General features: G+C 34.0%; 1 protein-coding gene across 1 annotated transcript in view; it reads right to left on the bottom strand.

Annotated features, from left to right (window-relative positions):
* LOC129226062 (calcium-binding protein E63-1-like) overlaps positions 1-27,971 on the bottom strand; it is a 260,650-nt gene that overhangs the window by 19,933 nt on the left and 212,746 nt on the right. Inside the window, exons 2-5 of the mRNA XM_054860643.1 lie at positions 25,571-25,610; positions 10,808-10,951; positions 8,946-9,076; positions 3,237-3,348 (exon numbers count right to left, since the gene is read on the bottom strand). Of these exons, the coding sequence (XP_054716618.1) occupies positions 3,237-3,348; positions 8,946-9,076; positions 10,808-10,951; positions 25,571-25,610 (427 nt within the window). The remainder of the gene's footprint in view (positions 1-3,236; positions 3,349-8,945; positions 9,077-10,807; positions 10,952-25,570; positions 25,611-27,971) is intronic.

The raw sequence follows: 27,971 nt of genomic DNA, 5'->3' as shown, positions 1-27,971 counted from the left end.
TCGTTTAGGGGATAAAAACACAAAGTGAAATATGGCAAAAACTAATCACTGGAGTCACACTAATGAGAAAATATAGCTGTAATTGTGTGTTTGTTTACCCTTTACAAATTACAGACCCTCAGAGATCAGAAAATTGAGAGAAATGACATTTTTAGACCCCTGTAAACCAAAAGGGGATGGAATTAAAATTAAAATTTCTTGACTAATTAAATATTCCATTAAAATACTATACATGTTATATATATTGTTTTGTGTATTTGGTTTTTAAGAAGGATACAGGTCTTTGAAATTGAGCAATTTTGCTAGCCAATTTACGCAATAAAACAGAAATGAAAGGTGTGAAAACTTCATTGCACTTTCTTAAATCGCCTATATAATATATTATACTGAAAAAACATATTTTAAGTATAAAAAAACTATTTCAATTTGATAACTTAGAAATATTTGGACATGAATGAGTAGTTCATACTTGGTTGACAACTTAATTAGTTAATTTATAGACTATCTAAACACACAAATTTTCAATACACACAATTATATGCTCTGTACATTAACATATCTAAATTGCCTTAAACATATGCAAAAACATTATATATACAAAATTTAAATTTTAAAAAGTGCGTTTTTCATTTCTTGTTTGAGTGTAGTTTTGAAAAAATGAATTCACGTAGTAGTCCTATAGTTGTAATGGTGACTCGAGTGTATGGCGTTTTGGAATACTTTACCAAGGCAGATTCATAATTTGATACTTTGAAAATGTACCAGAAGCAAGACAATGACAGTGGTTCTAAATTTAGTGATCAACACAAGCTATGTAATAAATTTTTTGCCAATAATGGGCTTTTTCTTTGGATAGTCTTTTTAGTAACACACTATTCTTCATACCTATTGCTAGGGAACAATAATTTTAGTGATAATATATAAATACGGTGGCATAAAGCAGTGATTAAATGTTGTATTGAGAATTTTATTTTTAGAGTCAAACCTTTCTTGCAGCATTTTTTCAGCTAGTTTAATATACTGAATACTCACAAGGATACATGCAATGTTTAGTAGCAAAAATGCAGAAGGTATACATTTCTGTAGGAAATAAAATGTGACTTCTAGTAGTTCTTTGCAAGCTAGTTTTAGTAGTATCAATTCTTTTTACGGTTCTTCTGATTCTATTACAATGTCCATTACCGTGTGATATTGCATAGAAATGCCATTCAGCTCTCAAGTTGACATCGTTTCGTGATTACATAAATTAAGAAAGTTCTTTCTATTTTTGTTGTGTATTTGAGTAAAGTATTTCAGTACGCCACATGCTGTGTCACCACCAGAACTATAGTACTGCTTTCATTTTTCACAACTACACTGAAGCAAGAAATGAAAAACGCACCCTTTTTTTCATTTAATCTATGTAGATAATGCTTTTGCACGTGTTTAGGCAAGTTACATAAGATAATGTACAGAGCGTATGTTTGTATGCATTGAAAATTTGTGTGTGTAGATAGTCTATAAATTAACTACTTAAGCTGTCAATCATGTATGAACTACTCATTTATGTCCAAATATTTCTAAGTTATCAAATTAAAATAATTATTTTTATACTTAAATTATCTTTTCCAGTATAATATATTACATAGAGCACACTATACGTAATTTAAGAAAGTACAATGAAGTTTTCACACTTTTTATTTCTGTTTTAGTGTGTGAATTAACTAGCAAAATTGCTCAATTTCAAAGACCTGTATCTTTCTTAAAAACCAAATACACAAAACAATATATATAACATGTATAGTACTTGAATGGAATATTCAATTGGCCAAGAAATTTTATTTTTAATTCCATCCCCTTTTGGTTTACAGGGGTCTAAAAATGTCATTTTTCTCAATTTTCTGATCTTTGAGGGGCTGTAATTTATAAAGGGTAAACAAACACACAATTACAGCTATATTTTCTCATTAGTGTGACTCCAGTGATTAGTTTTTGCCATATTTCACTTTGTGTTTTCATCCCCTAAGCGAGTTATGACCCTTTGAAATGAGTAAAAATTTTGCATTTGACCTTGAACTTTGGCCTGCTGCCATTATTTTAATTATTAAGTTACAGTACATAACTCAGTGTGTGAGACTATTAGCTTATGTACTTTAACATCAAAATGTAAAATGTTTTACCATGATTGTTATTCAACTAGATTTGGGCCAAAATGCAAAGGTCTAAAAGTACCATTTTTGACTACGAAAATGACTTTTAATGACCTCTAAAAAATTAAGGGTTAAGGTTAGAGAAAAAATAAAAGTGGTTTTAAACATCATTTAAATGCATCTTTTTGGCATATGAGTTTCAAAAAAATTAAAAATGGTCGAGCCCACTCATCCGTTGAATCTGTATGGAATGACCCTTGCCTGTTTGGTTTCGCTGGAAAAAAAAAGCACGAAAAAAGCCTCTAATTGCAAAATTTCCCAATTGTTAATTTTGAATATGAACGAGTTTCTTCAAATATCTCGAAAACTGATTGCTACAAATACTGTCGTTTACCAGCTTTAGCAGCACTATTCTTAATATCGTGCATGTTGCATGCATTTTAAAAATGAAGTGCAATAAGAAATAATGTAATCTATACCTCCTTGCCGTGATGTCTGGGTAAAGCTAAATGAATGCGATAATCAATGAAAAGCAGTAGGCTTGTTGTTTTTGATTCACACTCCGAGAAAATCGAGGGATATTTTTCTTACTCTATTATATTTGCGTTTTTTTTTTAATTATTTTTAAATAAATTTTTATTTAAGAACTTTGGTACTGTTCACGTTGACACAAAGGTAATGATTTATAATTTATTAGTCGTGCGTCATCTATTTGATTTAACGCAGACTTTTAGTGTCCTTCTAGACTAGAAGAACACATTGCAGTACACTTTACTTAGTTTTTTATATGAGAAAATACTTACAATTAATTAAAAAAAACATTTCTTTCAATCAATTTTCAATCTATCGGCTCTGCCGTTTAATTGTTAAATATTTTCTCTCCGTAACATTAAGCATACATGATCGCAACAAGGCCAATTTTTACAACATGGAAACACATTTATTAAACTCAGTTTTCTTCTTAACCCTTTGACTTCTTTAAATGCATACTAACTAAAAGATGTGATGACAGCGTTTTATTATGTTTCAATGAATTCTTTTTAAAATTGATTTCGAAAAAGGAAAGAAATACGAAAAGAGGTTTGTAAAACAATTTAAAATACGTACCTTCATAGTTTATTTTTCCATCATTGTCAGTATCAGTTGCTCTGATCATTAAGTCCAGCTGTTCTTCGGACATGGGCTCGCCAATCATTTCCATAGCAGTTCTTAGTTCATCCTGAGAAAGAGAAATCAGAGGAAGAGCTGCTGAGCTAAAAGCTTTTTCATACAGAGAATTCAACCAGCTGTCATTGGTTTGTTTTATGAGTATTCTGTTTAGTTTTTACTTTTCTTTTTACGGGACTACCTGATTCATCTTTATAACTTAATAAAGCTAAACACTAAGCAGTCTAAAAATAAAATCTAGTTGTACTCGAATTTATGTATGTAAGGTAGGTATTTCTAGGATGAATATGCACAGTACAGCATCTCCTGCCCAGTCCACGTTTATCTTGCTGACCTCTATTAGATGCATGCTTGCTTAAAGATGCGAAAACGGTCAAAATAGGATGCAGAGTTAAAGTACCAAAAGTTCGAAGCAAAAAAAAAAAAAAAAAACATAAGTTTTTATTTAGTTTCTAGGTCCCTAAGTCATAAGTAGGAAAATTATCTCCGTTGTTAAATAATACTTCTGTAATTCAAACATTTATGTCCAAAATTCCAAGGGTTCTAATGTTCGAGTTCAGAATTCTGGCACATTTAGGAGGGGATATGCATAAAATGGATTTTACAAGCTCGTAATGGGGTCGTTTCCAAGTTTCCAAAATTTTAAAAAGTATTTTTTTTCTGAAAGAACATGCTTAAAAACATAGAATCTGACCATTTTTTAAATAATTTCTTTAAGTTTAATATTTAAAAAAAAAAATACTTAAAACGGTGCTCTTTCATCGTTTAACGCTTCTGCCGATGATATCACAAATGATGAAATGCCCTTCAGTGTTGCCATTCATGGTCCAAAATATTTAATTCGCATCTTTACTTACGTGTATTGTCAACGATATGGTTGATAGCAAGCGTAGAGAGCAATGGGGTCGTTTCCAAATTTTTAAAAGTATTTTTTTTCTGAAAGAGCATGCTTAAAAACATAGGATCTGACCATTTTTTAAATAATTTATTTAAGTTTAATATTTTTTTAAAATTACGCGCTTTCATTGTTTACAGTTCTGTCGTATCACAAATGATGAAATGCAATTCAATATTACCATTCACAGAACAAAATATTTAATTCGTATCTTTACTCACGTGTATTGGCAACGATAGGTTGATAGCAAGCGTAGAACGTAATTTTAATTCGCTGCTTGATTATCATAATTATAAGTGTGGGTTAAGCGTACATTGAAAAATAATAGTCGGACATTTTTCAATATTTATAATTGAAAAATAAATATTGAAAAATGTCCACCATCATTGGTCTTCAACTCTAATTTCCATTGAATTTGATAAATAAATGCATAAGTTTAGGTAACAATTTTGTATAACAGTGCTAGCTCAGGATTTTTTTTTTTTAAATCTATTTCAAATTAGAGCATTAGAGCTACTTCAGCCTTTGCATGAAATTCAAAACGAAATTCTGCCCAACGTTTCAACAATTTCATAATCTGGTTTGACACCACGATTATATTCCTCTCATACATTACACATTTGCTCTTGTTTGCCTTTTTTTCCCTTTTTATCACTGAAAACAGAAATATTAGTAATAACAATAAAATAATAATAATAATAAATGGTTTACAGCTAATATGTGGACTTAATATTGATTTTCTCTATGAATAAATTTTATTCTTAATCGTGATATCAGGCTACTGATTGTGATTGAATATTCATTCTAATAATTAAATTAATTCTCGTTCATACATCTGTCGTGCATACGAAATTGCCAACTACACAGTCTGCTGATTGATGAATTGTAAATTCAATAGAATGGGGCAGAATTTTAAGCGTAGCAACGAATCACTTTCAAGGGTTGATAAACAGTTCGACAGAAACTGTGTCAAAGTGATGTATTGCTCTGAAAGGGCATATTTGAAATCCTGTGCACAGGTAAAACGTGTTTACGATTACGATTCTATTGTAATTTCAAAACTATTTACAAAAGTTTAATTGGAGTTTGCAGTTTTAACAATAAGTAGGTTGAATAAAATTTCACATCTGTTTACCCTAACGCACTAGTGAATGGGATTGTTTCCTTCAGTCAAAAGTACTACTTTTAGTCACTAAAGTCGATAGAATGAGCAGAAAAAAAAAAAAAAAAAAAAAAAAAAAACTCAGAAAATACATGGACTCAGAAAATACTTTCATTTTCCCAACATTTATTTTTTAATTAATTTTTTGAAATGTCCAATTTTTCAAACAAGACGTGGTCTTTATGACGTCACAAGTGATGTACTTTGGCGCGTTTTCCACTGTCACGCTGAATGTTTACGCTTGCTAAACAACGTAAGCGTAAAAAATAAAATTTAATCTGCTCACCAATTAAAATATTTTTTGAAAAATACTAAACTTTGTCAAATTATTTTAAAAATGGTCAAATCCTATGTTTTTAAGCATGTTCTTTCAAAAATGCTCTTTTTTGGGAAATGACCCAATTTTGAAGAAAGAAAAAATGCAGCAAAACATGTCTCGTGATCCAAAGCCCTTTTAATTACCATATTTTAATTCAGAGGTGCCCACCTAGGGGGAGGGGGTCGTGGCGCAGAATGCGCCATTGCAATTTTAGGGGGAGTTGTTTTGAGGGGTAGTTTTTTCATTTTGGGGGGAGAGTCTTGCTTTTGGGGAAGGGTCTCCATGAAATTTGGGGGAGTGCCCTCTTGCCCTTAGGGGGTGGACAACTCTGTTTAATTAACGCGGTTTCGCGTGTGCCTGTTAGTTAAAAACAAGTCACAAGATTTTTCACGAACTTCCCAATGAAGTACATACTTCAAATCTTCACCATGGTTCAGAGTCGGATGACAATGCAATGAAATGAGTTTAAAATGTTCCAAAATATTCGAAACTAATTTTAATACCATAAAATTTCATAAAAAAGCTTTTTTTTTACACAAAGGAAATATTGTATCTTCGTATTTGGTATCACTGGAAAGCTTGTAAAAAATACTTCAAATGATGTTTGTTAGAACAATGTGTGACGCTTGGAATAATTATACACACATATATATATATATATATATATATATATATATATATATATATATATATATATATATATATATGTATATATTGTAACGGATTCGGTGCGACTTCCACTTTCTTGAAATGAAGACACAGTTCTTGATAAAAACACAGGAAATTTATTTACACTATGTACAGGAAAGATCTTCAACAACTGCTAAATTATTCATCAGCAATTAAGCAATTATCACACAACACCGTAAACTCAACGTTTACACACGTATTTACTTCCAAATACGAAAACAACACAGCGAATGGCCTCGCTATAAACAGAGCAAATACACACTCTCAGTTCGAAATCCTCAATCGAAACTCTCCGTTTATCCATCGCTAACGGCTTTTATAAACATCCAAGAATTTTCTACAACATTCTTTCTGCTTCGAGAAATGCGTAGACCGTTATCAAATTTTATCAATGAAAATAAAAAGAATAGGGGGTTGTATACTTTAGCCATATGTTAAGGGGTTGTATATTCATTAAGGGAAATTATTTACAGGTTACGTTACTACAATAATTACTATTTACAGGATTTGTAACAATATATATATATATATATATATATATATATATATATATATATATATATATTTATATAAAATTTAAATTAAACATTTTAAAGGTTTTACTTTACTCAATACTAGTGGTACCCGCACGGCTTTGCCCATAGTTGAAAATTAAAAGGTCATTCGGTTTGTCTGTATATTTATAAATAATGGATGACGAATTTCTCGCCAATTTGCTATGTTCATTTGCTCGACAATGTTGCACTTCCACGTTATGATAATTTCGTAATTTAACTCTTCCACGTTGTGATAATTTGCTCAGTAAACTTTTCTTAAAATCGGAATACAAAAAGAACAAAATCGAGTTTTCGAAAAATCGCTTCGAGGTGCATACCCCCATGCCACAAACTAACTTTGTGCCAAATTTCATGAAAATCGACCGAACGATCTAGGCACTATGCGCATCACAGAGATCCAGACAGACAGAGATCCACATATCCAAGACAGACTTTCAGCTTTATTATTAGTAATAATAATAAAGATAATTTGTCGCAATGAATAATTGCCATCAACAATTAATTTTTAATGCAACAAAATAAGCGTCACCCATTTAAAGATAATAAAATTGTTTTGTTTTCATTTATTTTGGCGTTGTAACTCTTGGCGAACTACGCACGATTAGTACCTTCCCTCTAAGAAAATGCCAGGTTTGGCGGGAAATCGTCGATCTTTGACGTCGCTCCACGCTCCGGACATGCGCGAGCCAAAATCATCGGTTTGGCTCGCGCGCGCATGCTCGGAGCGTGACGCAAACCGAAAATCAGCGATTTTCCTCCTAGGAAACCAGGCCTTTAGGAATTGCTTATTGGACGAGCTCAGAAGTCCAAGCAATTAAAGAGCCTAACTCCAGCAACGAAATTACTGATTTCATACAACTTTTTGCTGAAATCAATAAAATATTTAACCTTTCAAAAGTCTTTTCCAAACTCAGGACGGCCCTCCCTATTCTAAAAAGTCAGGAAAAACTTATAGGCAAAATTTCAACTTTAGTCCAAATCTTTATTGATGAGGACTAAGTTTTTTCATTTTTATCCCCTTTTTCATTTTAATTTTCATTTCTGGACTCCAAAATTCTTAGTCATGTTTTTGACCGCTAGGGGAAGCTCCTACGTCATCGGCTTAACTTGCCGACCTATCAGCTTATTTCCTCTCCGGAGGATCCATCCCACCAATGACAAGACTTGGGAGGTGCGAGGCCCCGCCTGTGCATCTAGATTTTTGTCTCAAGTCCAAGCAAACAATCAATGGAATTTCTAGAAGCAGAAAATCGTCAGCGCCCATGGCGCATGATCATACGGCATGTTCAAGATATCTTGTGTGTCTATTTTGCTCAGGCACTCTCGGCCCAATTAAGTTCCTGGTGTAGTTTCGCATGGTGAGAGTACACGTATCCACCATGTAGAAAAACTAGTCGTCAAACTTTTCTATGCTATCGACATCCGCGCCTTAACAGTGGCACATGAAGGCCTTCATGTCACATCGGGGTTCGCACTAAGCCTGCAAATGCCTGAAGCAGACCATTTGGGGGGGGGGAGAAGTATACACGTACAGTCAACTCTCGATAGTTCGAAGCTTCAAGGGGCCGGCTAAATCATTCGAGGTATTGGTAGTTCGAGTCGTGGGAAGTTTCCACAAAAATATCAAAAGTTTAGGACACAAGGGAAACTTCGAGATAAAGGAATATTCGAGTTATCGAGATCTGACTGTGTGGAAAAGTAATTCAAGTATTTAATACCATAATCAACGTGGCTTTATTAGTTCGTTAAATTCTTAAAATTGTTTTTCATTAATATAAGCCAGGGATGGGGGGGGGGGGGGGGGGGTCAATCTCTTTGAGAAGAGTGCCACTATCTGAAGAAAAAAATGCTACGCGTGCCAGGTTCAATTTTGCCTACACGCTAAAATAATTTTGAAAATTTGAAAAAGGGGCTTTACAGGGTAGCTGATGTTTCCTTAAATAATACATTTTTTTACCGCGTAAGTCTGTGTAGTGTAAATTAAAAAAGTAACACAACAAATATAACAAAAGCATTTGCTACTCACTCTTGTTATATATCCGTTTCGATCTTTGTCGAACACTCTGAAAGCTGCCATCAGATCAGCCATTACGTCTTCTTGCACACTTTGTCGAGCCATCCACGCTAGAAACTCGTCCTCACTCAGCAACTTATCGCCTACGAAAATAAATAAGTAAATCTCATAATATATAAGAAAAGAAAATCTGGGTTGTATTTATGAATGAATAAGTAACTCGATTTCGATATGTAGGGTAGACCGAAGCGAGTCGGCAATAAGGGCACTTGGACCAAGTTTGGAACAAAATTTGGAAAAAACAGCTATGATGCACAGTGTTGTCCCGTTTTATCAAGTTTGTGCCATTCCAACTCTTTCCTTCTACATAAATGAGGCGTTTGCTCTCAAAACCAGCACATTCCATTTTTGGAAATTTTACAGGTGAAACAAAAAACTTCTCACGTCCACAGTTCTAAAGCTACTTTTTTTTCTAAATTTTTAATTGTAGGTATAACTGCCTAGAATTTGATTAGTTTTTCATTTTCATTTCAGGTGCATTACCTTGGGCGTAATTGCAGTAATTAAGTTGGAATGAGCTGATTTTGATGCAAAAACACGATTTTTCATGTCTTTTTTTTCAGTTTTTTTTTTATTCAATTAAGTTGTTTGAAACTGTTGCTTTTCCAGTTTACTAGTTAATAATAATTTGCGTTTTTACGAGTTTTAAATAAATGACAGTCACTTAACTTTTTCAAATGATCTGAAATTTCACAGTTGAGACATAAACTTTGGTACGATGTGGAAAAGGTCATAAATTGCATCGCCAAATGGAACAGAATGTTTTTTTTTTTTTTTTTAATTTATCAAATAAATATATTATTGTATATAAAATGCAGAAAGCAAAAAAAGAAAGGAAAAAGGTAAGTGCAAGCGCTCCTGGCGGGAGATGGCAAAAGCTTGGAATGAGCTGGATTTGAGTTGATCCAGAGGACTAACCTTTTCATCTAATTTTGGGTTGAAATGAGCTGGATTTGAGCTATATCCCTTCGTCAGGTTCAGGGGCGGATCCAGAATTTTTTGAAAGGGGGTCAAGTTTCAGTGGTCAGTCTGTTATACCGTTTAAAAAAATCACTTAAAGAGGGTGATCATCCCCCCAAGGGTGTGGGCTTACCCCCTCATATGCTACGACAATCCACCCACCACCAAATGAGATCAAAACCCTTTCAAATCACCCTCTCCCCCTAATTTTTTCACTGGTGTTACCTGTGCCATGGATCATTAACCCACATTTTAATTAAAATCATATTTCATTGGGCAGGCAGGCTGGTCACGTTACTGTATAAAATAGTTGGATAGATTTACATAAACATTTTATAGAACACACAACGTGTGGTTTGAAATAGAATAGTGCTGAGGAAAAACATTAAGTTAATTTGAGATTACTGTTCTTTTAAAAATTAACAGTAAACGAACTCAGTCATATCCTTTGGATTATGACGTACTGGGAGAAAAAAAACCCTACAGAATGAAGCAAAAAAAAAAAAAAAAAATGTTAACATTGATTCCATATAATTATGTATTAGTGTTTCATGTCTAAAAATTTGAAGTTTGAATAATAATAATAATAAAGTTCTTGTCCCTGGGGGGTCAGCTGACCCTTTGACCCTCCCCTGAATCCGCAGGTTATGAAGGAGCCTCTAAACTTTCAAAATATGCAAGAAAATGGATTTCAAAAAAGTATGTAGTGAGCTGGTTTTGATAGCAAACGCCTGAAATTACCATTGGAAAAGCAGCCTCGCTCAAACAAACAGCTTTTTCTGAGAAAAGAAATCAATGACGCTTCAAAATAACTTGTTCAAAATGAAGTAATTGCGAAAAAAAAATCGACAAACCTCGTTTGCTTGCTTGATCAATGAGTTTTCCAACCATGGTGTCTGCTAGGACAATTCCCAGCTTGTCCAGCATGCATTTGATTTCCATCTCGTTCACTCGGCCATCTTTGTTTTTGTCTAGCATGGAGAACGCTGCTTTAAGTTCTGAAAAGAGCAGGCATATTTCAGGGCCGAAACTATTATGCACTGTAGTTGAGAAAGGATGCACAGTAATTGAATCCCATCCCAGGTAGCACAAGTAATGTTTAAACGTTTCCCAAACCCCTTTAAAATGGCTGTAACGCTGAAAACCATTGTAAAACGCTATGAAAAGGAAGTGTGCCGCCTCTTAGTGATCGATTTCACAAATCTATCTGAACAAAAATACTTTGGTTTGTCAAATCGAGGTAAAAGTTTTAATTCGGTCGTTATATAGATAGTAAACATAAAACTACATAAAATAAAAGCGTCAGTAACTAAAATTTTCACATAAAACTACATAAAATAAAAGCATCAGTCACTAAAACGTTCGTCATCTTCATCAGAACTACTGTCTGAGTAACATATGTATTATGTCTTCAAAAGTTTTTTGTCTTGAACATTTTAGTGAGAAATGTTCTTAGAAAGATTTGAAATCTTTATTTCGAGCCTCTTGCGCTTCTTCAGAAAGTTGTCCTATTGGTAGAATGGCATGCTCAATAATTTGTCTTTCATGAATTAACAACTTATGCACACTAGCCGGCATAAAATACCAGTTATATAGTTGAACATACAATTTTGCAGTGTCAAAAGAAAACTTTTCAAGTTCGTCTTCATTTATTTCTTGTTCACTAGAAACGGTTTGTAAAATTATTGAAAAACGCTGTATAAGTCTAATGTCTAATCCCGTTATATCGGATGACAAAGTCGGATTAGCAAAAAATCTGCGAGCACTATTTCCGTCATTTGTTGTTCCAGAAATTTGCTTCGGGCATATCTACCAAAAGGTCCATTTCTTTTCTAAATCTGTTTTGAATATATTTTTTACGCCTTTTTATCGTTTCCTTATCTTCTTGATTTCTTACTTGCCATTTTTTCACTTCAAGTTTATGTGCCAAATGAAGAAGACACTCGAAGCATCTGATCCAAGCCTGTAAACCTGATAATCCAAATCTAAATTTTGAAGGATCTATTGATTTTTGAGTATGTTTCTCAAGCGCATTCATTTCTTTAGGGCAAGCTCCGCAAATGTAACATTTTTGATTAGATTGTTCATTTAGAATACTACAAATTTTCCCATCAACCATAATCATTACCAATGATTGTCCCATCAAAAATTCTCTATCATTAATTTTTATTTTTGAAGGACAAAGGCTTGCTATTTGAGATTCTATTTTATCAATTTCTTTTACTGAATGTTGAGTTTTTTTTTTTCGACTCGACCATACGTGGATAAGTGTCTAAGAACGTATAGACACGCTAAATATCCCTTTTGACGATTCCCGAGTTAGTTACGACGAGTTTTCTCATGACGTCTGTATATACGTATGTATGTATGTGCGTATATGCGTATGTATGTCGCATAACTCAAGAACGGTATGTCCTAGAAAGTTGAAATTTGGTACGTAGACTCCTAATGTGGTCTAGTTGTACACCTCCCCTTTTGGTTGCATTCGGGTGTTTTTAAAAGGTTCTTTTGCCCCTTTTTGGGGGGAAATCATTGTTAATTTCGATGTAAACTCAAGTGGTGTTACAATTTGGCGGACACTTGGCGATATATCGCCAGTCTTTTGGTTACCAAGTTTAGTCGCCAACTTGGCGAGAAATTTGGCGTTTTTTTTTAATTTGGTTTTAATTTTGCCACTATTGGTGATATTTAGAAAGTAAAGTATTGAATCACATTAAAATTACCAATAATGGGAAAATGACGTTAAATTGGAGTAAAAGGAAGTTATATGAGGCACACATCAGTTCGTTTTGATTAGTGTTGGAGTCTCTTTTTCAAAAATTACTTTTATTGGTCTCCAATATATTGTTGAAGATGGCAGAGGATTTTTCCAGAGCTCCTTTTTTTGACTTTTTAATTGAAGTAGTACTAATGAAATAGTAAACACAGATGAATCATCGTAACAGACTTCAGTGCTTTCGAATAGCTGTTTATAAGTGCTTTGACCAGAAGCTCCGTCACATCCCCATTTAAAAATCATATTTATGGAAGAAGTATCTACCGTTAAAAGTTCCTAGAATTTTTCACATTCACTTTGAAAAAGCCGAATATTGTATGATTTATAAGCGACTGAAGGTTGATTTCGGCAGAAACATCAGTTATATATATATATCATCTGGATAACATTTTTTATTTGATTCTAATGCTTTTTCATAACATGGATATATACTATTTGCATTCTGATTTTTAGCTAATTTGTGTGTTTCAATGTACTGACTTTTTGTTAGTTCTGTATTTACATAGTAGGCAAAAGCTTGGTCAGGAGTTAGTTTCACCACTTTCTTTAAAGCCCTGTTAATTCTAGTAACTCTTTTTGGTGACACATTTACTTGCTGTAAGAGTTCTGCAGCATCTCGTTTTCCTGAAGAACGAAGACTAATTTGAGGGGCAAAAACTAATTGCTCTGAACTACTATCTTGAATAACAGATGTGACTTTACATTTTTTAGTTTTAAGGCTTGAATTTTCAAACGTTATTGTAGGTCGACCGCGAGCTGTAAAAATTTTGCTGTATTTTTGAAGATCCTGGAATTTTTATGATAGCTCCTTAACAACTCTTTCATCAAATATAATATTACTTTTTAATCAAATAGAATGTTTTCGCAAGAAAGTTTTCTGTGAGGAAAAGCAACGCTTCCATTTGTCTTTTACATATACACAAAAATTATTTACAGTATTTACAACACTTAGCTTAATATCATTCTTACAGTCATTCAAGTTTAAAGTTTCAATCACAATATTATCTACACTTTTCGAGTCCTTATTTAGACGCCAAACATTAAAAAGAGTTTGCTATTTTAATGAAACCATGAATTCAGCGTATCATTCACATGTATTAATAGTAGGAAAACATATTTGTTTCACTTACACATGCAGAGACGAACGTTATTATTACCATCTGCAGTGTATTCCAAAAACTTTAGAATAGTTATAAAAATGACAACATAGTTGCCAAAAAAAAAAAAAAAAAGTAAATAAATAAATAAATGAAAAAAAATTTGAATTTTGGCCTCTTGAATTCAAATTATGTTTTTCTCAATCACGAGTGTGTGTTTATGTGTGTGTGGGGGGGCGGTATGTGTGTTTGTGTGTAGGGGGTATGTGTATGTGTGTGTAGGCATGTGTGTATGTGTTTGTGTGTATGTATGTGTGTGTATGTATGTGTGTGTATGTGTGTGTTGTGTGTATATGTTTGTGTGTGTGTACGTGCGTGCGTGTATGCATGCGTGTAAGTGTAGGACATTGACGCAACCTGGAGACGGTTTTCGTTAGAGGAGCAGCATCGTGAGGCGGCAGGTCGACGGTGGTGCTGCAGAGGGTGCTGGTGGGAAAATAAAATCATAGGAACGCCAAAAACAGTCAAATGAAAGCGATAAGCAATCGTGATTGCTCAAAAAAAAAAAAAAAAAGGTTTAAAAAATAAACAGCAGACGATATTTAACAGCAGACGGTCGTTTAAAAAACGTTACTGAAGGGAAAAAGTAATCAAACATAATTATGTTTATTGAATAGAAATTCAGTTTTTGGCACCATGATTCACGAAAACTGATAAACTGATAATACTCGTATGGCCGGATAGATCCGGCTATAATATTTTGCCCAGATGTTTTTAGATACACCAGGTACATAAAAAGGTAAATTAGAAGACGGAGGCTCGTGAAGATTTTTTTTTGCTGCTCTAATAACTTTTGATGAAATGGTTTATTATTCGTCACTTTTTCTCTTGAAAAAAAATGCATTTAAAACTCGCATTTAATAAATGAAACTGATAAATAATATTAACATTGGATAACACAATGACAATATATAAACATAAATAATTTAAAATTAGGCAGACAAATTTTAACAATAATCAATTATCTTCCATGTGGAAGGTCACAAAATGCAGTTTTGCTAAATGCGAATCTTCAACCCATTACAGGAAAAAATCCAGGAAATTACCATCCAAATTAGACAGGGTTCATTGATTTATAGGTATTTAAGTTTCTAATAAAATATTAATTATCGCGAAATAACAATGATGCAATTTTGATTTTTGTCATAGATTCAAATAAATCGACAAATGTGGGCCTGGGGATTTGATTCGCAATGGGGTTGTTTCCATCAGTCAAAAGTACTACTTTTAGTCACTGAAGTTGATAGAATGGGCAGAAAAAAAAAATGATATGGAGCGAGGAAAATCTTTTGTTTTTAAAACGTTTTTTTTTTTTAATTTAATTCTTTTAAATGTCCGATTTTTCAAACAAGGCGTGGTATTTATGACGTCAAAAGTGATGAACTTTGGCACGTACCCCACTTGCGCTGAATGCTGACGCTTGTTGTCTACTGCGTTTCCAGTTTCTGACTATTCAGAAGCGAATTAAATATTGCGCTTTGCGCTAATGGCATTTCAAGGAAATTAAATCTGTTTCGAGCAAAATAATTAAAAAAAAATCGAACTTTGTTAAATTATTTGAAAAATGGCCACATCCTGTGTTTTAAACATGCTCTTTCAGAAAAAAGTACTTTTAAAATTTCGAAACGACCCCATAACGTTATAAATTATAAAAATATGCTACAGATGTAATATCGGATGGCTATTAAAAACACCAAACTTTACTTTACATGAATATGTATAGGCCAGTGCTGTAATTGGAAGGTGGGAGGGGGGGGGGGGGCAACGCGGGGAACGCTGTTCTCTAAATATTCGCTTTTTATTATAAAAACTAGAAAATTGCCCGTCATGGTATGACGAGTGGAAATTGCTTCTACAATTGAACGAAGGGGATATTTTGAGAGTTGAAATTGTTACCCTAACTCCAGTGGATTAACCCTAAATTCCAGTCGGTAGCATTCATTGTTGACCATTTTCTCGTTTCTTCATTCCCCTGAAATGACGCGGTCTTACCAGTAAAACTGTTTAGTTACCGGATCGAGTTCAGCCTTGTCACAATAAGGCCTTTCTCTGCATGTTAAACATAGCCGAAACATATTATCAAATGATCATGCCTTGGCGCGAGTTTAATTGTTGAAGCACGCGTGTTACTCGATCATCGGCTGTTATTTATATTAAGATAATGCAAATGTTTTGTAAATTGGGTTTAAACCATCTTTTCTTTTGGTGAGTTCTCCCAAACCCCGTGGTGAGTTCTCCAATATATTTTTTTTACAACTAATCAAAACTCTCAGAAATGCGTCCTCAAATCTCACGAAAATTTCGTCGTATTTGAAGAAAAATGTTGACTAAAAAAATAAAAAAATAAAAAAAAAAAAAAACCCTTCGCTTAAAAATTTCCGTCAAAAAGAGTAAACGTTTTGTCAAATCGACGGAACTTACGCGAGATTTGAGCATGTGTTTCTCACACAGCGAAGAAAAGAATCCTGGTGAATGTCCTAACGATTGAAGAACCCTCAAAAGTGAGCTATGCATTTCTGAGAGTGAAAGAAATCTGATATTGAAGGTAATGCCCTCGAACAATAATACTTATAGGTAAGAAACAATAGCACGTTATTCTTCCTTACTTTAAGGGGGTCCGGGACACAAAAATCGTCAAATTTTGCTATTTTTTTTATCATGTGAAAAGTTACTTCGTTTTTTTCTGCTTAAAAGGACGTTTGAATCTTGTTTCTATCTTAAATAGAACGAAAGATATAATTATTTTTGTTGCATGCACCTAACTAATGTGTACTTATTTTTAAAACTTTAAACGCGTTTTTCTCCATGATGCAATTTTTCCTGATTTCTTGCATTCAAACTCTTAAAAGTCAGGAACCGAAAAAGATAAAGTAATGAAACTTGGAGCATATCTTTTTCAAACAGTTTACTTTAATTTTTATTCGGCGAACTTGAAAAAAACGTTTATTGAAAAAAATTATGATTTTTTCAAAATAAAGTATCTTCGAATTTTTCAAAAATTTTCTTCAAATATTTTTTATTTTTTATTGAATCAATATTTTTAAAATCGCCGAATAAAAATCAAAGCATAGATATTTGTGCGTAATTTATTTTAAAAAAATTGAAAATTGATCAAGAATATTTTGAGTTATAGCAATTTAAAGCAACCCCATTTTTTTTAAAAGAAACTAATTAAATTTAAATAATTTTTTTTTCATATTTATGTTATGATTTTGCTTATTAAATAAATGGTGAATCAGTGCAAAAAATTTCAAAACTCTAAAGTATATAATAAAAAATTTTTTTAAATGTGTGCCGGACCCCCTTAAGATAAGAATAGAGAGTGCATAGTTACGGTTATAGTAAAATGTTTTAAGATTTTCAGCAGAACCTCTCAATAAAGGACACTAATGGGACCAGATATTATGTCCCTTAAATAGAGGTGTCCCTTCGTTGGAGGTATTTTAGTTTATGCATGCAATGTGTTAACTCAGTATAATTTTGTTTGGTAATTCCAAAATTTTGCAGCATAAAACAATTATTTTAAAGTAATTTTATGACTTTGCTTCATGTCATGTAATTTACTATGCAAGACATTAAGTATTACAATTAGTGTTTACATTTACATTTTTATATAAAAAGTTTGTCAGTTTCTATGCCCTCTCCCTATTGAATAAATATCTGGGTGGGCAAATCATGCGTGTAACTTTCAGCAAGACGTTTACAATATATGTTTGTATCTTTAACATGTGTTTATGTTAAAATCTCCTCAATTAATTTTTAGAGGAAAAGTGAAACTTGAATTCCCGTAAATTCAATCTTTCTTATGCACTTGTGCATAATGGGGTTGTTTCCTTCAGTCGAAAGTAATACTTTTTTTGTCACTGAAATTAATAGAATGAGCAAAAAAAAAAAAAAAAAAACATGGACCCAGAAAATATTTTCATTTTCCCAACAGTTATTTTTGAATTAAATTTTGAAAATGTCCAATTTTTCTAACAATGCGTGGTCTTGATGACGTCACTAATGATTCTCTTTGTGACGCATCTTTCTACCACGTTTTCACGTTATGATAATCAAGAAGCGAATTAAAATTGCGCTCAACGCTTGCTATCAACCATATCGTTGCCAATACACGTGAGTAAAGATGCGAATTAAATATTTTGCTCTTGAAATGGCAACACTAAATGGCATTTCGTCATTTGTGATGTCATCAGACAGAAGCGTAAACAATGAAAGCGCACCGAATTAAGTAATTTTTTAAAAATATTAAACTTAAACAAATTATTTAAAAAATGGTCAAACCCTATGTTTTTAAGCATGCTCTTTCAGAAAAAATACTTTTAAAGTTGACCCCATCGCTCGCATTTTTTTTTCTGTGACTGTCTCTTAAATAGAGTGTCCCTTGATTAGAGGCAAATACATGGAGGTACCTATTAAAAGGGATTGGGACCAGAAAAAATGTCCTTTAAATAGAGGTGTCTCTTATTCGGAGGTATCCCTTAAGGGAGGTTCTACTACATAATAATTATTATACAATTTTCAAAACATTGTCCTTACAAAATGACTGGCGCATTGGGGAAAAAAAATATTAATCTGCCGTGCTAAGCACAGATGTGGGTATCTGCAGTAGAGCTTAAAATGAGAAATTGATGATAAAAGTTTTGCAACTCGTTTCTTTGATTTGTAACTGAATTAAATGTTCAATTCGCGATAGTTGTTTCGTAAATAAATTACCTAACCCACGTAAGAGTGTATTTTTGTAAAAGTCTATTTAAAATTAATAAATGCAGTTACGACAAAATTTTCTCTTCAAAACATTTTCACATACTAGGATAATTTCACCGTAAGTGACTATTACTAGTCATTTTTAGGGGTATCTGCACAGATACGACAAAAATAGCTTAGTAAAACGCACTTAATGTATCATTACTTAATACTGAAAACATCTGCTTTAGTTGGATTTTGCTGTCGCTTTATTGTGTTAATACAAATCTAACAGAATGTTAACTTTCTGTTCTTTATATTCTAACTGGCTGCATTGCCTGGCTTTGCCCGGTCTACCTTGAAAATAAAAATTGTGTCAAGTGACGTATATTCAACAATCAGGCTTAAAACTAAATTTAAAAAAAAAAAACATGCAAAATTTCCCTTCTAAACAATGACGACAGATATAAAAATACTTTTAAGAAATTAAATTGAGACAGATGGATTTAAAACGCTTAACCATGGAAACACAAAATAAAATAAGTTTAAGGAATTAAAATGCGAAAGAAAATAGTTAACAATTTGAACAGAAACGAGCTTTTTTGAACTTGATTTAAAAAGGTTTGTAACTTTTTTCCCTTTCGAGACAGAAGCTTAGTTTTTCGACCACAGTTCGAGATGGATCTGGAGTATAAAATATCGCTTTTTCCAATGGTGTCAAAAAGAATATTGTGGGACTATTCTTTAGCTTTTTACTGATAGATTTAATGAAGAAACTAATGCATAAATTTCTGCTAAGCTTTAAAAAATTCGAGTTGAAAACGCAAATAACTCCCGCCATAATAAAGTATGAGCATTGAAACAAATTGCGTAGAACGCGGAAAATTCTACTCTTTCCAACGATATGTAATATTAATGTATGCAAGTCATTTTTCACTCCCATATTTGAGAATTTATGTTAAAATTGGGCCTACATTGGAATAAAAAAAGAACTACTCGTAGAATATTTTTCGAACCGGTCTGCAAACCTTTCTGGGACTAAAAAAAAAGGTACTGTGAAAATCTCAGCGAAATCGACTGGGTAGTTTTCGAGTTTTGCGCGTTTAAACAAACAGACGCTTTCTGGAGACTTCATTTTATACTATGTAGAGATAATGGTCGAGTTCGACGAGCACGACCGGTAGCGCCCGCTTAGTTAATCACGTGACAGTTAATGATCACGTGCTTCAATCAACTAATCAACAACTTAGAATGGTAACCGATGCGATAACCGGTTGATCATAGAACGCTGCGGTTAGTAACTGGTTACTCACCGGTCAACCGGTGAGGTTCGTCGAACGCAACCTAGTGTGTTGATGCTACATTTACGATGTTTTCTTTTCTAGATTTATTTTTACCGAGCATGAAGCTAATTTTGACAGCAGACGATACTTAAACAAAAATGTAATTGACCGTAGAATGAAATGCTTTTTTTTTTTTTTTGCATAAAAGAATTAGCAATGAATATTTTACATTCATTTCATTTTTAAGAATTCGCATTTTTAATAAAAATTTAAATAGAAAAGGCTGAATATTTACCAGAACATACAGTGGCTCCCAAAAGTGTTCGTACACTTACGACTTTCAATGAAATAGGCTCCTATGCATTGGTTAGAATTAATATTTTGGAATAGGTATTTAATTATAAGATCTATGATCTATTTTAAACAAAACTACACGAAAATTTTTAATAAAACATTAAAAATTAATTTTTTAAAAATCATAAACCAAAAAGTGCCGGAAATTTTATCTCACAAAAGTCTTTGTACACTTTGAAAAAATGTCAAAAAATTAGTAAATAATCTAACTTTTTACAAAATTAGTATTTAGTAGAATATCATGTAGTATCTATCAACAACAGCTTTTAAACGTCTGGGAATAGATTTCATTGTTTTTTCTTTCTTTTTTTATGCAATTTCTGAGTAAGTGTTCAGCCGCACTTCGAGTCTTACTATTTCTAGTTTGCTTTTCGTTTCAATGGTGTATTTTCGTAATCTAGCCACCAGATATCTCCAAATATATTCCAATAAGTTTAAACCTAGCGATTGAGGAGATATTTCTAAGTTTAAGGACAATTTTTGTGGCACCAAACGCAAACGTGTACTTCTTATCGCTATTTTGATGAAAAATTAATTTGAATTTTGACATCTTGAATTCAAATTATGTTTTTCGCAATCACGAGTGTGTGTGTATATGTAGGCGTGTGTGGGGTTTTATGTGTGTTTGTGTGTATGGGGTATGTGTATGTGTGTAGGGATGCGTGTGGGTAGTTGTGTGTATGAGTGTTTGTGTGTGTGGGGGAGGGATGTGTATGTGTGTGTAGGCATATGTGTTTGTGTCTGTGTGCAGGCATGAGGGTGTGGGTAGTTGTGTGTAGGTGTATGTGTAGGTGTCTGTATGTGTTTGTGTATGTGTGTGTAGGTATATGTGTACGTACGTGTATGTATGCGTGTAAGTGTAGGATATTGACGCAACCTGGAGACGGTTTTCGCTAGAGGAGCAGCATCGTGAGGCGGCCGGCCGACGGTGGTGCTGCTGAGGGTGCTGGTGAGAAAATAAAATGATAGCACACCAAAACAGTCAAATGAAAGCATTAAGCAATCGTGATTGATCAAAAAAAAATAATAATAATTAATTTGAATTTTGACATCTTGAATTCAAATTATGTTTTTCGCAATCACGAGTGTGTGTGTATATGTAGGCGTGTGTGGGGTTTTATGTGTGTTTGTGTGTATGGGGTATGTGTATGTGTGTAGGGATGCGTGTGGGTAGTTGTGTGTATGAGTGTTTGTGTGTGTGTGGGAGGGATGTGTATGTGTGTGTAGGCATATGTGTTTGTGTCTGTGTGCAGGCATGAGGGTGTGGGTAGTTGTGTGTAGGTGTATGTGTAGGTGTCTGTATGTGTTTGTGTATGTGTGTGTAGGTATATGTGTACGTACGTGTATGTATGCGTGTAAGTGTAGGATATTGACGCAACCTGGAGACGGTTTTCGCTAGAGGAGCAGCATCGTGAGGCGGCCGGCCGACGGTGGTGCTGCTGAGGGTGCTGGTGAGAAAATAAAATGATAGCACACCAAAACAGTCAAATGAAAGCATTAAGCAATCGTGATTGATCAAAAAAAATAATAATAATTAATTTGAATTTTGACATCTTGAATTCAAATTATGTTTTTCGCAATCACGAGTGTGTGTGTGTGTATGTAGGCGTGTGTGTATGTAGGCGTGTGTGTGTGTGTGTGTGTGTGTGTGGGGTATGTGTGTTTGTGTGTAGGGGTACATGTATGTGTTATGTAGGAATGTGTGTTTGTGTCTGTGTGCAGGCATGAGTGTGTGGGTAGTTGTGTGTGTATGTGTAGGTGTCTGTATGTATGCGTGTGTATGTGTGTGTAGGTTTATGTATGTGTGTGTGTACGTGCGTGTAGGTGTAGGATATTGACGCAACCGAGACGGTTTTCGCTAGAGGAGCAGCATCGTGAGGAGCCGGTCGACGTTGATATAGCAAAGGATGCTGGTGGGGAAATAAAATGATAGGAATTCAAAACAGTCAAATGAAAGCAATAAGCAATCGTGATTGCTCAAAAAAAAAAAAAAAAAACATCATGTAAAATTTCTCTTTCAAACAATTCGCAACTCCACCAAACTATAAGGGTCGCTGCATCCACTGTCTAATAGCGGATAAAAAAGGTAAAACAAATTCATGCCTTTACGTATAAATTGCTTCTAAGCTTAATAAATGACAGAAATTTTTATTCGTATGTGTGATTTTTTTTTGTTCTTCAGTCTCTTAAGTTTCTTTTTAAAAGTCTTTTGGTTATTCTGACCCATGTAGAAATAGATGAGAAATCAAAAAATATTACGAAAGTAAGAAATTAATGCAAAGCGCACAGTAAGTTGTCCTGAAGCAACCATTTTCACGATGTTGAATTCGATATTCATAAATTTTTGGTTCTTTCGAACAACATTTTCATTTTGTACTTTTGTTTTCTATACATTGGTACATATTATGTCTAGTTTCTTGACATTTTCTGCATTTGATGACATTTTTGTCACATAATGCAATTTTAGCGAAGTCGGCCGGATAGTTTTCGAATTTTGTGCGTTTAAACAAACAGACGCTTTTTGAAGAATTCATTTTATTCGCAACTCCAACCAACTATAGGGAGCACTGCAGCCACCGTCTAATGGCGGATGAAAAGGGTAAAACAAACGCATGCCGTAGCATTGAAAATGCTAATAAGCCTAGTAATTTTTGTTTGTATGCATGATTTTTTTGCTTTATTCTTTTTAGATTGATTTTTAAAGTCTTGTGGGGGCCGTGGTAGCCCGATCGGTGGAGTGTCGGATTCGGGGCCGGAGGGTCCTGAGTTCGAACCTCGATGGTCGAAGACCCACCGTCGTCATTAAAGGGGACTGGGCGACGTTAAATATGCTCGTGATCTCAATGTCCTCCATGTGAAACGATACCTCTGGGGGTGCTAGCACCAGGTAGCTATTAGCTCCTGGACTAGTTCTAAATTCTCATTAACTGTTCTATCCGGTGATGGTGCTGCCATCTATCGGTATATAAAATAATGGAGGCAAGGCACTTAGTATGCAGCCCTCGACATAAATACAGTTGTAGTCAGTTGTGACTCTGAATAGGAATAGGAAAGTCTTGTGGGTATTCTGGCCCATGTAGAAAGAAATGATAATTCAAGAAGCCTTACTAAACGTCAGAAAATAATGCAAATTACTTAGTTCGTAGTTCTTAGCAGCCATTTCCAGGATGTTGAATTCGATATTTATCAATTCTTGATGGAACTACATTTTCATTGTGGCTATAAGACTGACAAGAATAACAATTAATGCAAGAAAATTTAATCATGTGACATTACGAATTATTATCAAAAGAAGTTGATACTTCTTTGCCTTACTTGACTAGCGCTAATTGTTTTGCATTTGTAGATGAGTTATTTTTCTCAAATTGCTGAATCGGCTAATTTAAAATTTTTTTGTTTCGTATATTTCTAATTTCTGAATTATGATTTAATTCTGTCATGCTATGCAAATTATCAACAAAATTCTCACGGATATATGGTGGTAGTTTTTTTTTAATTGATCTACCATTATTTCTTTTAAATTATCAAATTCTGTAATCTTTCTACCATTTTATTCCACTTATGATAAAATATAAAAATAGTTTAACTGACAATCTCGCCAAGGGTTTTTTGCTCGCACAATACTAAAACAATAAACTTAAACAAATTTCTTCAGCTGAGAATGAAAGCAGTAAAGTAAAGTTGGCGCACTATTTTGGCGATGAAAATTCTCGGCTTTTGTTTTGCTTCAAATTTCTTTCTCAGTTAAACATTTTTCATTTCGTTCTACGATATTTTGTTTAAAAAAAATATTTTGTATTGCAGTCTATTCCAACTAAATATTGCAGTAAAATAAGGTTTGTTAACTTAATTATTTTTAAACAAGTCGGAGATGAAAGCCTGGATTCTTCTACTAATGTTATTAAGTCCTTCTTTCGAGCTTAAGGGGGGAAAAACCTTATTCTTACAAATTCACACAAAACAATAACAATTTTTACTTGGTATAACGTTATCTCTTTCAAAAAAAAAAAAAAAAAAAAGTTTCGAACAGACGAACATATTTGCTTTTTATTTCATGTAAATGCGAAGTTTGTTAATCCAGAGTTTTCTTGTGTTTACGATTTCGCCATTTACGACAATGAACAACTCACTTTTTAGAGGAAAATAATGAAAATCAACATTATTTTAAGAAGCTCGAAAATACCATTACGGGACGAAACTATTTCCGTTGCTGAAAGAGATCTAACACATCGACTCACATCGAATGTGTCAATAAATACTCATAACAAACTGTCTATGTTTATCAACAGACACACGTGGAACGCAATGTTTTACCTTTTCTTTAATTTTGTAAATCACCGCAAGGTAGCGTATTCGAGCGCTGGAGTTGCGAATACTATGTAGAGATGCTGCTTTACATAGGTATAAAAGTTGTATGTACATAATTACGAAGAAAAAAAGCGTAAATGCTCAGATACCAGTTAAAGGCTTAGTATTTGTCACTTACACGTTCAAATGTCTTCAGCAATCTACGCAAAGTATGCAGATACCACCTGTTTGCTATATCTTTTTTTGATATTTCTCGTTCACAAATCGCCAAAAAATTTGAGATTTAGGTAAACTAAATTATTAATGATCACCTGGTGTCAATAACTCAATTTCGACAAAGTGTGCAGATACCACATCTGCGCTTAGCACGGCAGTAATAGCATTGAAATAATAAGAGATGTATTTTTCTTTCAAGGTCCAATGTGTTGCAAAAGTAAAACTACAGTGAAAATTAAAACTGTTTTATTTGAAATATTTTGACACTCCATCCAGCTACTTCTCTATATGATTACCGTTCTAATTGAGACATTAAGTCGCAGTGTGGCACCAACTTTCCCAACTATCGTCATATAAGGCAGCCTGCTGGTTTTACTTCCAAAATGTTTAGGCACCAGACAAATTAGTTCTAAGAGTTTACGGAAAATTCAGTGTAAAATGACCTGTGAAATATTCTTTTTCTGTAAGAACTTGTGGCCAAGTTTTTAGTTGCCAGGACGACCTGGCGTCTGGGATTTGTCGGACTTAGCACAATCGCTGCAACAATCTTTTGTTGAAAAGTCAATAAAATTTGGTTTCTAAGAAGCTAGTTTTAACATAGTATTATGTAAAAAGTCAAAACGTTTTTTTGTGATTTCTTAAAGTTTTCAAAACGTGGCGCAGTTTCCTTCTTGCACCAAGGTCTTCAATTTAAAATGGCAAAGAAACGTTGCAGTTTCGTTTTTCTTGTCTATACGAATGAAGCAAGTGTGATTTTTATGTGAAATTCAAGTGATGGATTTTAGATTAGAGATGGAGTGGAATTCAAGTGTTGAATTTTAGATAACAGTATCTCACCTCGAACTTGACTTGTTGTCAAGGCGGGTCTTGAAGAGTCCTGAAAAGAAAAAAAAAATGTTAAAGAAATCTTCAAATTAAAAAAAAAATCTTTCAATGAATCACTCTTTCTAATGAAAAAAAAAATCACATGCATCAATCGTTTTAACTGATTGATGTAAATTTTGTGTGTTTCAACATACGTGTGAATAAATTACACAACACCACAGTGGAATTTTTTTTGAGCAATCACATTACTTATTGTTCTCATTTGACTGTTTTGAATTCCTATGATTTTATTTTCCCCCCGCCTCTCTCTGCAGCGCCACCATCGACCGGCCTCACAATGCTGCTCCTCTAGTAAAAACCGTCTCCAGGTTGCGTCCATATCCAACACACACGTATACATACACACACCTACACACACATACATACATACGCATACATACACACATACACACAAACACGCACGCTTACTCACTCATGCCTGCACACAGACACAAACACACACACCAACATACACAAACACACTCGTGATTGTGAAAAACATAATTTGAATTCCAAATTCAAAGTAATTTTTTTTAAATATTACTATTATTCTTTGATTAATTCTACATTTTATTTCCAATCGCATGCATCTTTCACAGTTCTAGCATGTCTTAGCTATTCAAATGGCTGAATGGTTTTCTTTGTCTTCACGTCAAAAATGGTCGTTAGGTATTCTTGGCTCAATTCCACTTCCGAACCGACCTATTGTTAGCATGAAGTCACTACCAATCAATTCCCCACTCCCAATCTATTTTTTTCCCTTTCACTTCTATTACAAAAAGATTTCGCCCTTTTTAATAAAGAGGCGTCGACGTGAAATAGTGGTAAAACAGCTTGGCGTGGATGTTTGGAATATAGCCAAAATGCTCACCATTCATGTGTTGGCGGGAAAATAAAGGAAGGGGAATAGCCCCCGTACTTAAGTAAAAAAAAAAAAAATCTCTACTGTAATTCATGACATAAGTTAGAGCCAATGAAATTGAGAAACGGTTTTATTTATTTTCTTCTTTTGAAACAGCAATGTCAAGTGGTTGCCTTGGTATCTCCGTTCAGCTTGACTGAAAATAGAGCTTGACATTTAGATGGTGAAAACGCCGGTCATGGTATTCTAACAACAGGCAGCGATCATTAGTCAAGTGCTTTATTGGTTGTAATGGACGCAATTTCGATTTTGATAAGGTAGCTGTGACTGACCACCAGACCCGTGATTTAATTTTTCCTGGAGTTGGCAAAAGGTCAATGCAAATTCTATCAAAAAAGAAAGAAAGAAAAAAAAAAAAAAAAAAAATCCACGCCCTCTTATATGTTTTATACATTAGTTTCTCAAAACCAGGGGGGGTTCTATCGCCCCTTTTCCCTAAGTGACAAACCTGGTAATCACTAGTTAAATCTTAAAGAAATAAAGGACAAGATCAAAATTTTGCAATAACTGAATTTCTGTTTTAATTATTTTTTCTTTTGAAGTAGCAATGAACAGCAGTTTCTTTGGTATCCCGTTCAGAGGCCGTGGTGGCCTGATCGGTAAGGCATTGGACTTGGGACCGGAGGGTCTCGGGCTCGATCCTCGCTGGTCGAAGATCCAGCGTCGTCATTAATGGTGACTGGGCGACGTTAAATATGCTCGTGGTCACAATGTCCTCCATGTGAAACGATACCTCTGAGGGTGCCAGACCAGAAAGTTATCCGACTCCTGCCCTGGTTCTAAATTCTCGAAGTGTCCATAGATGGCACCACCATCTATTGTGTTGTCTTCTGAAGGCAAGGCGCCTGGAACGCAGTCCTTCATAGTTTGAGGGCCAGAGGTCCCTTTGATAGTTGATCTCGTTCAGGTTGACCGAAAGTGGAACTTGAGATTTAGATAGTTAAGCCCGTCATGGTATTCTCACAACAGACAGTAAACCATTAGTCACGTGTTTTATGGTCTATAAAGGAAACAATTTCGACTTTATCACGGAAGTTATGAGCAACCAGACCACTAGTTAAACTTTAAAGTACAGAAATAAAGGTGACGAAGGATAGGATCAAAATTTTGAGGCAACTGAACAGAGTGATCTGACTGATCAGACAAAATAAACTCGAATCCTGAAACACTTATCAATTGATTGGAAATGCACGTCAACGCTTTTACACGACAAAAATTAATCACCCCATTGCACATGTACAGAGGAATTGTTACGTTTTTATAGATGGTGCAGCAGTTGAGTAAGCGTACTAAACTGAGTGCATATTTTAGCTATGAGTTTCCGCTCCTAAGCCAGGGCTAAGGCAGAACTACATGCAATATACTAGACAGCCCGGTTATCACATCCAGAGACTGTAGTTTCGTTCTTATTAGAACTCCTCAGTCTGGAATGGAGAATAAGCGAGATGGAGG

This window comes from Uloborus diversus, chromosome 7 (genome assembly GCF_026930045.1).
Source record: "Uloborus diversus isolate 005 chromosome 7, Udiv.v.3.1, whole genome shotgun sequence".
NCBI classification, from domain to species: domain Eukaryota; kingdom Metazoa; phylum Arthropoda; class Arachnida; order Araneae; family Uloboridae; genus Uloborus; species Uloborus diversus.
The sequence above is the reverse complement of the archived record's forward strand: the minus strand, read 5'-3'. Positions and strand labels throughout refer to the sequence as shown.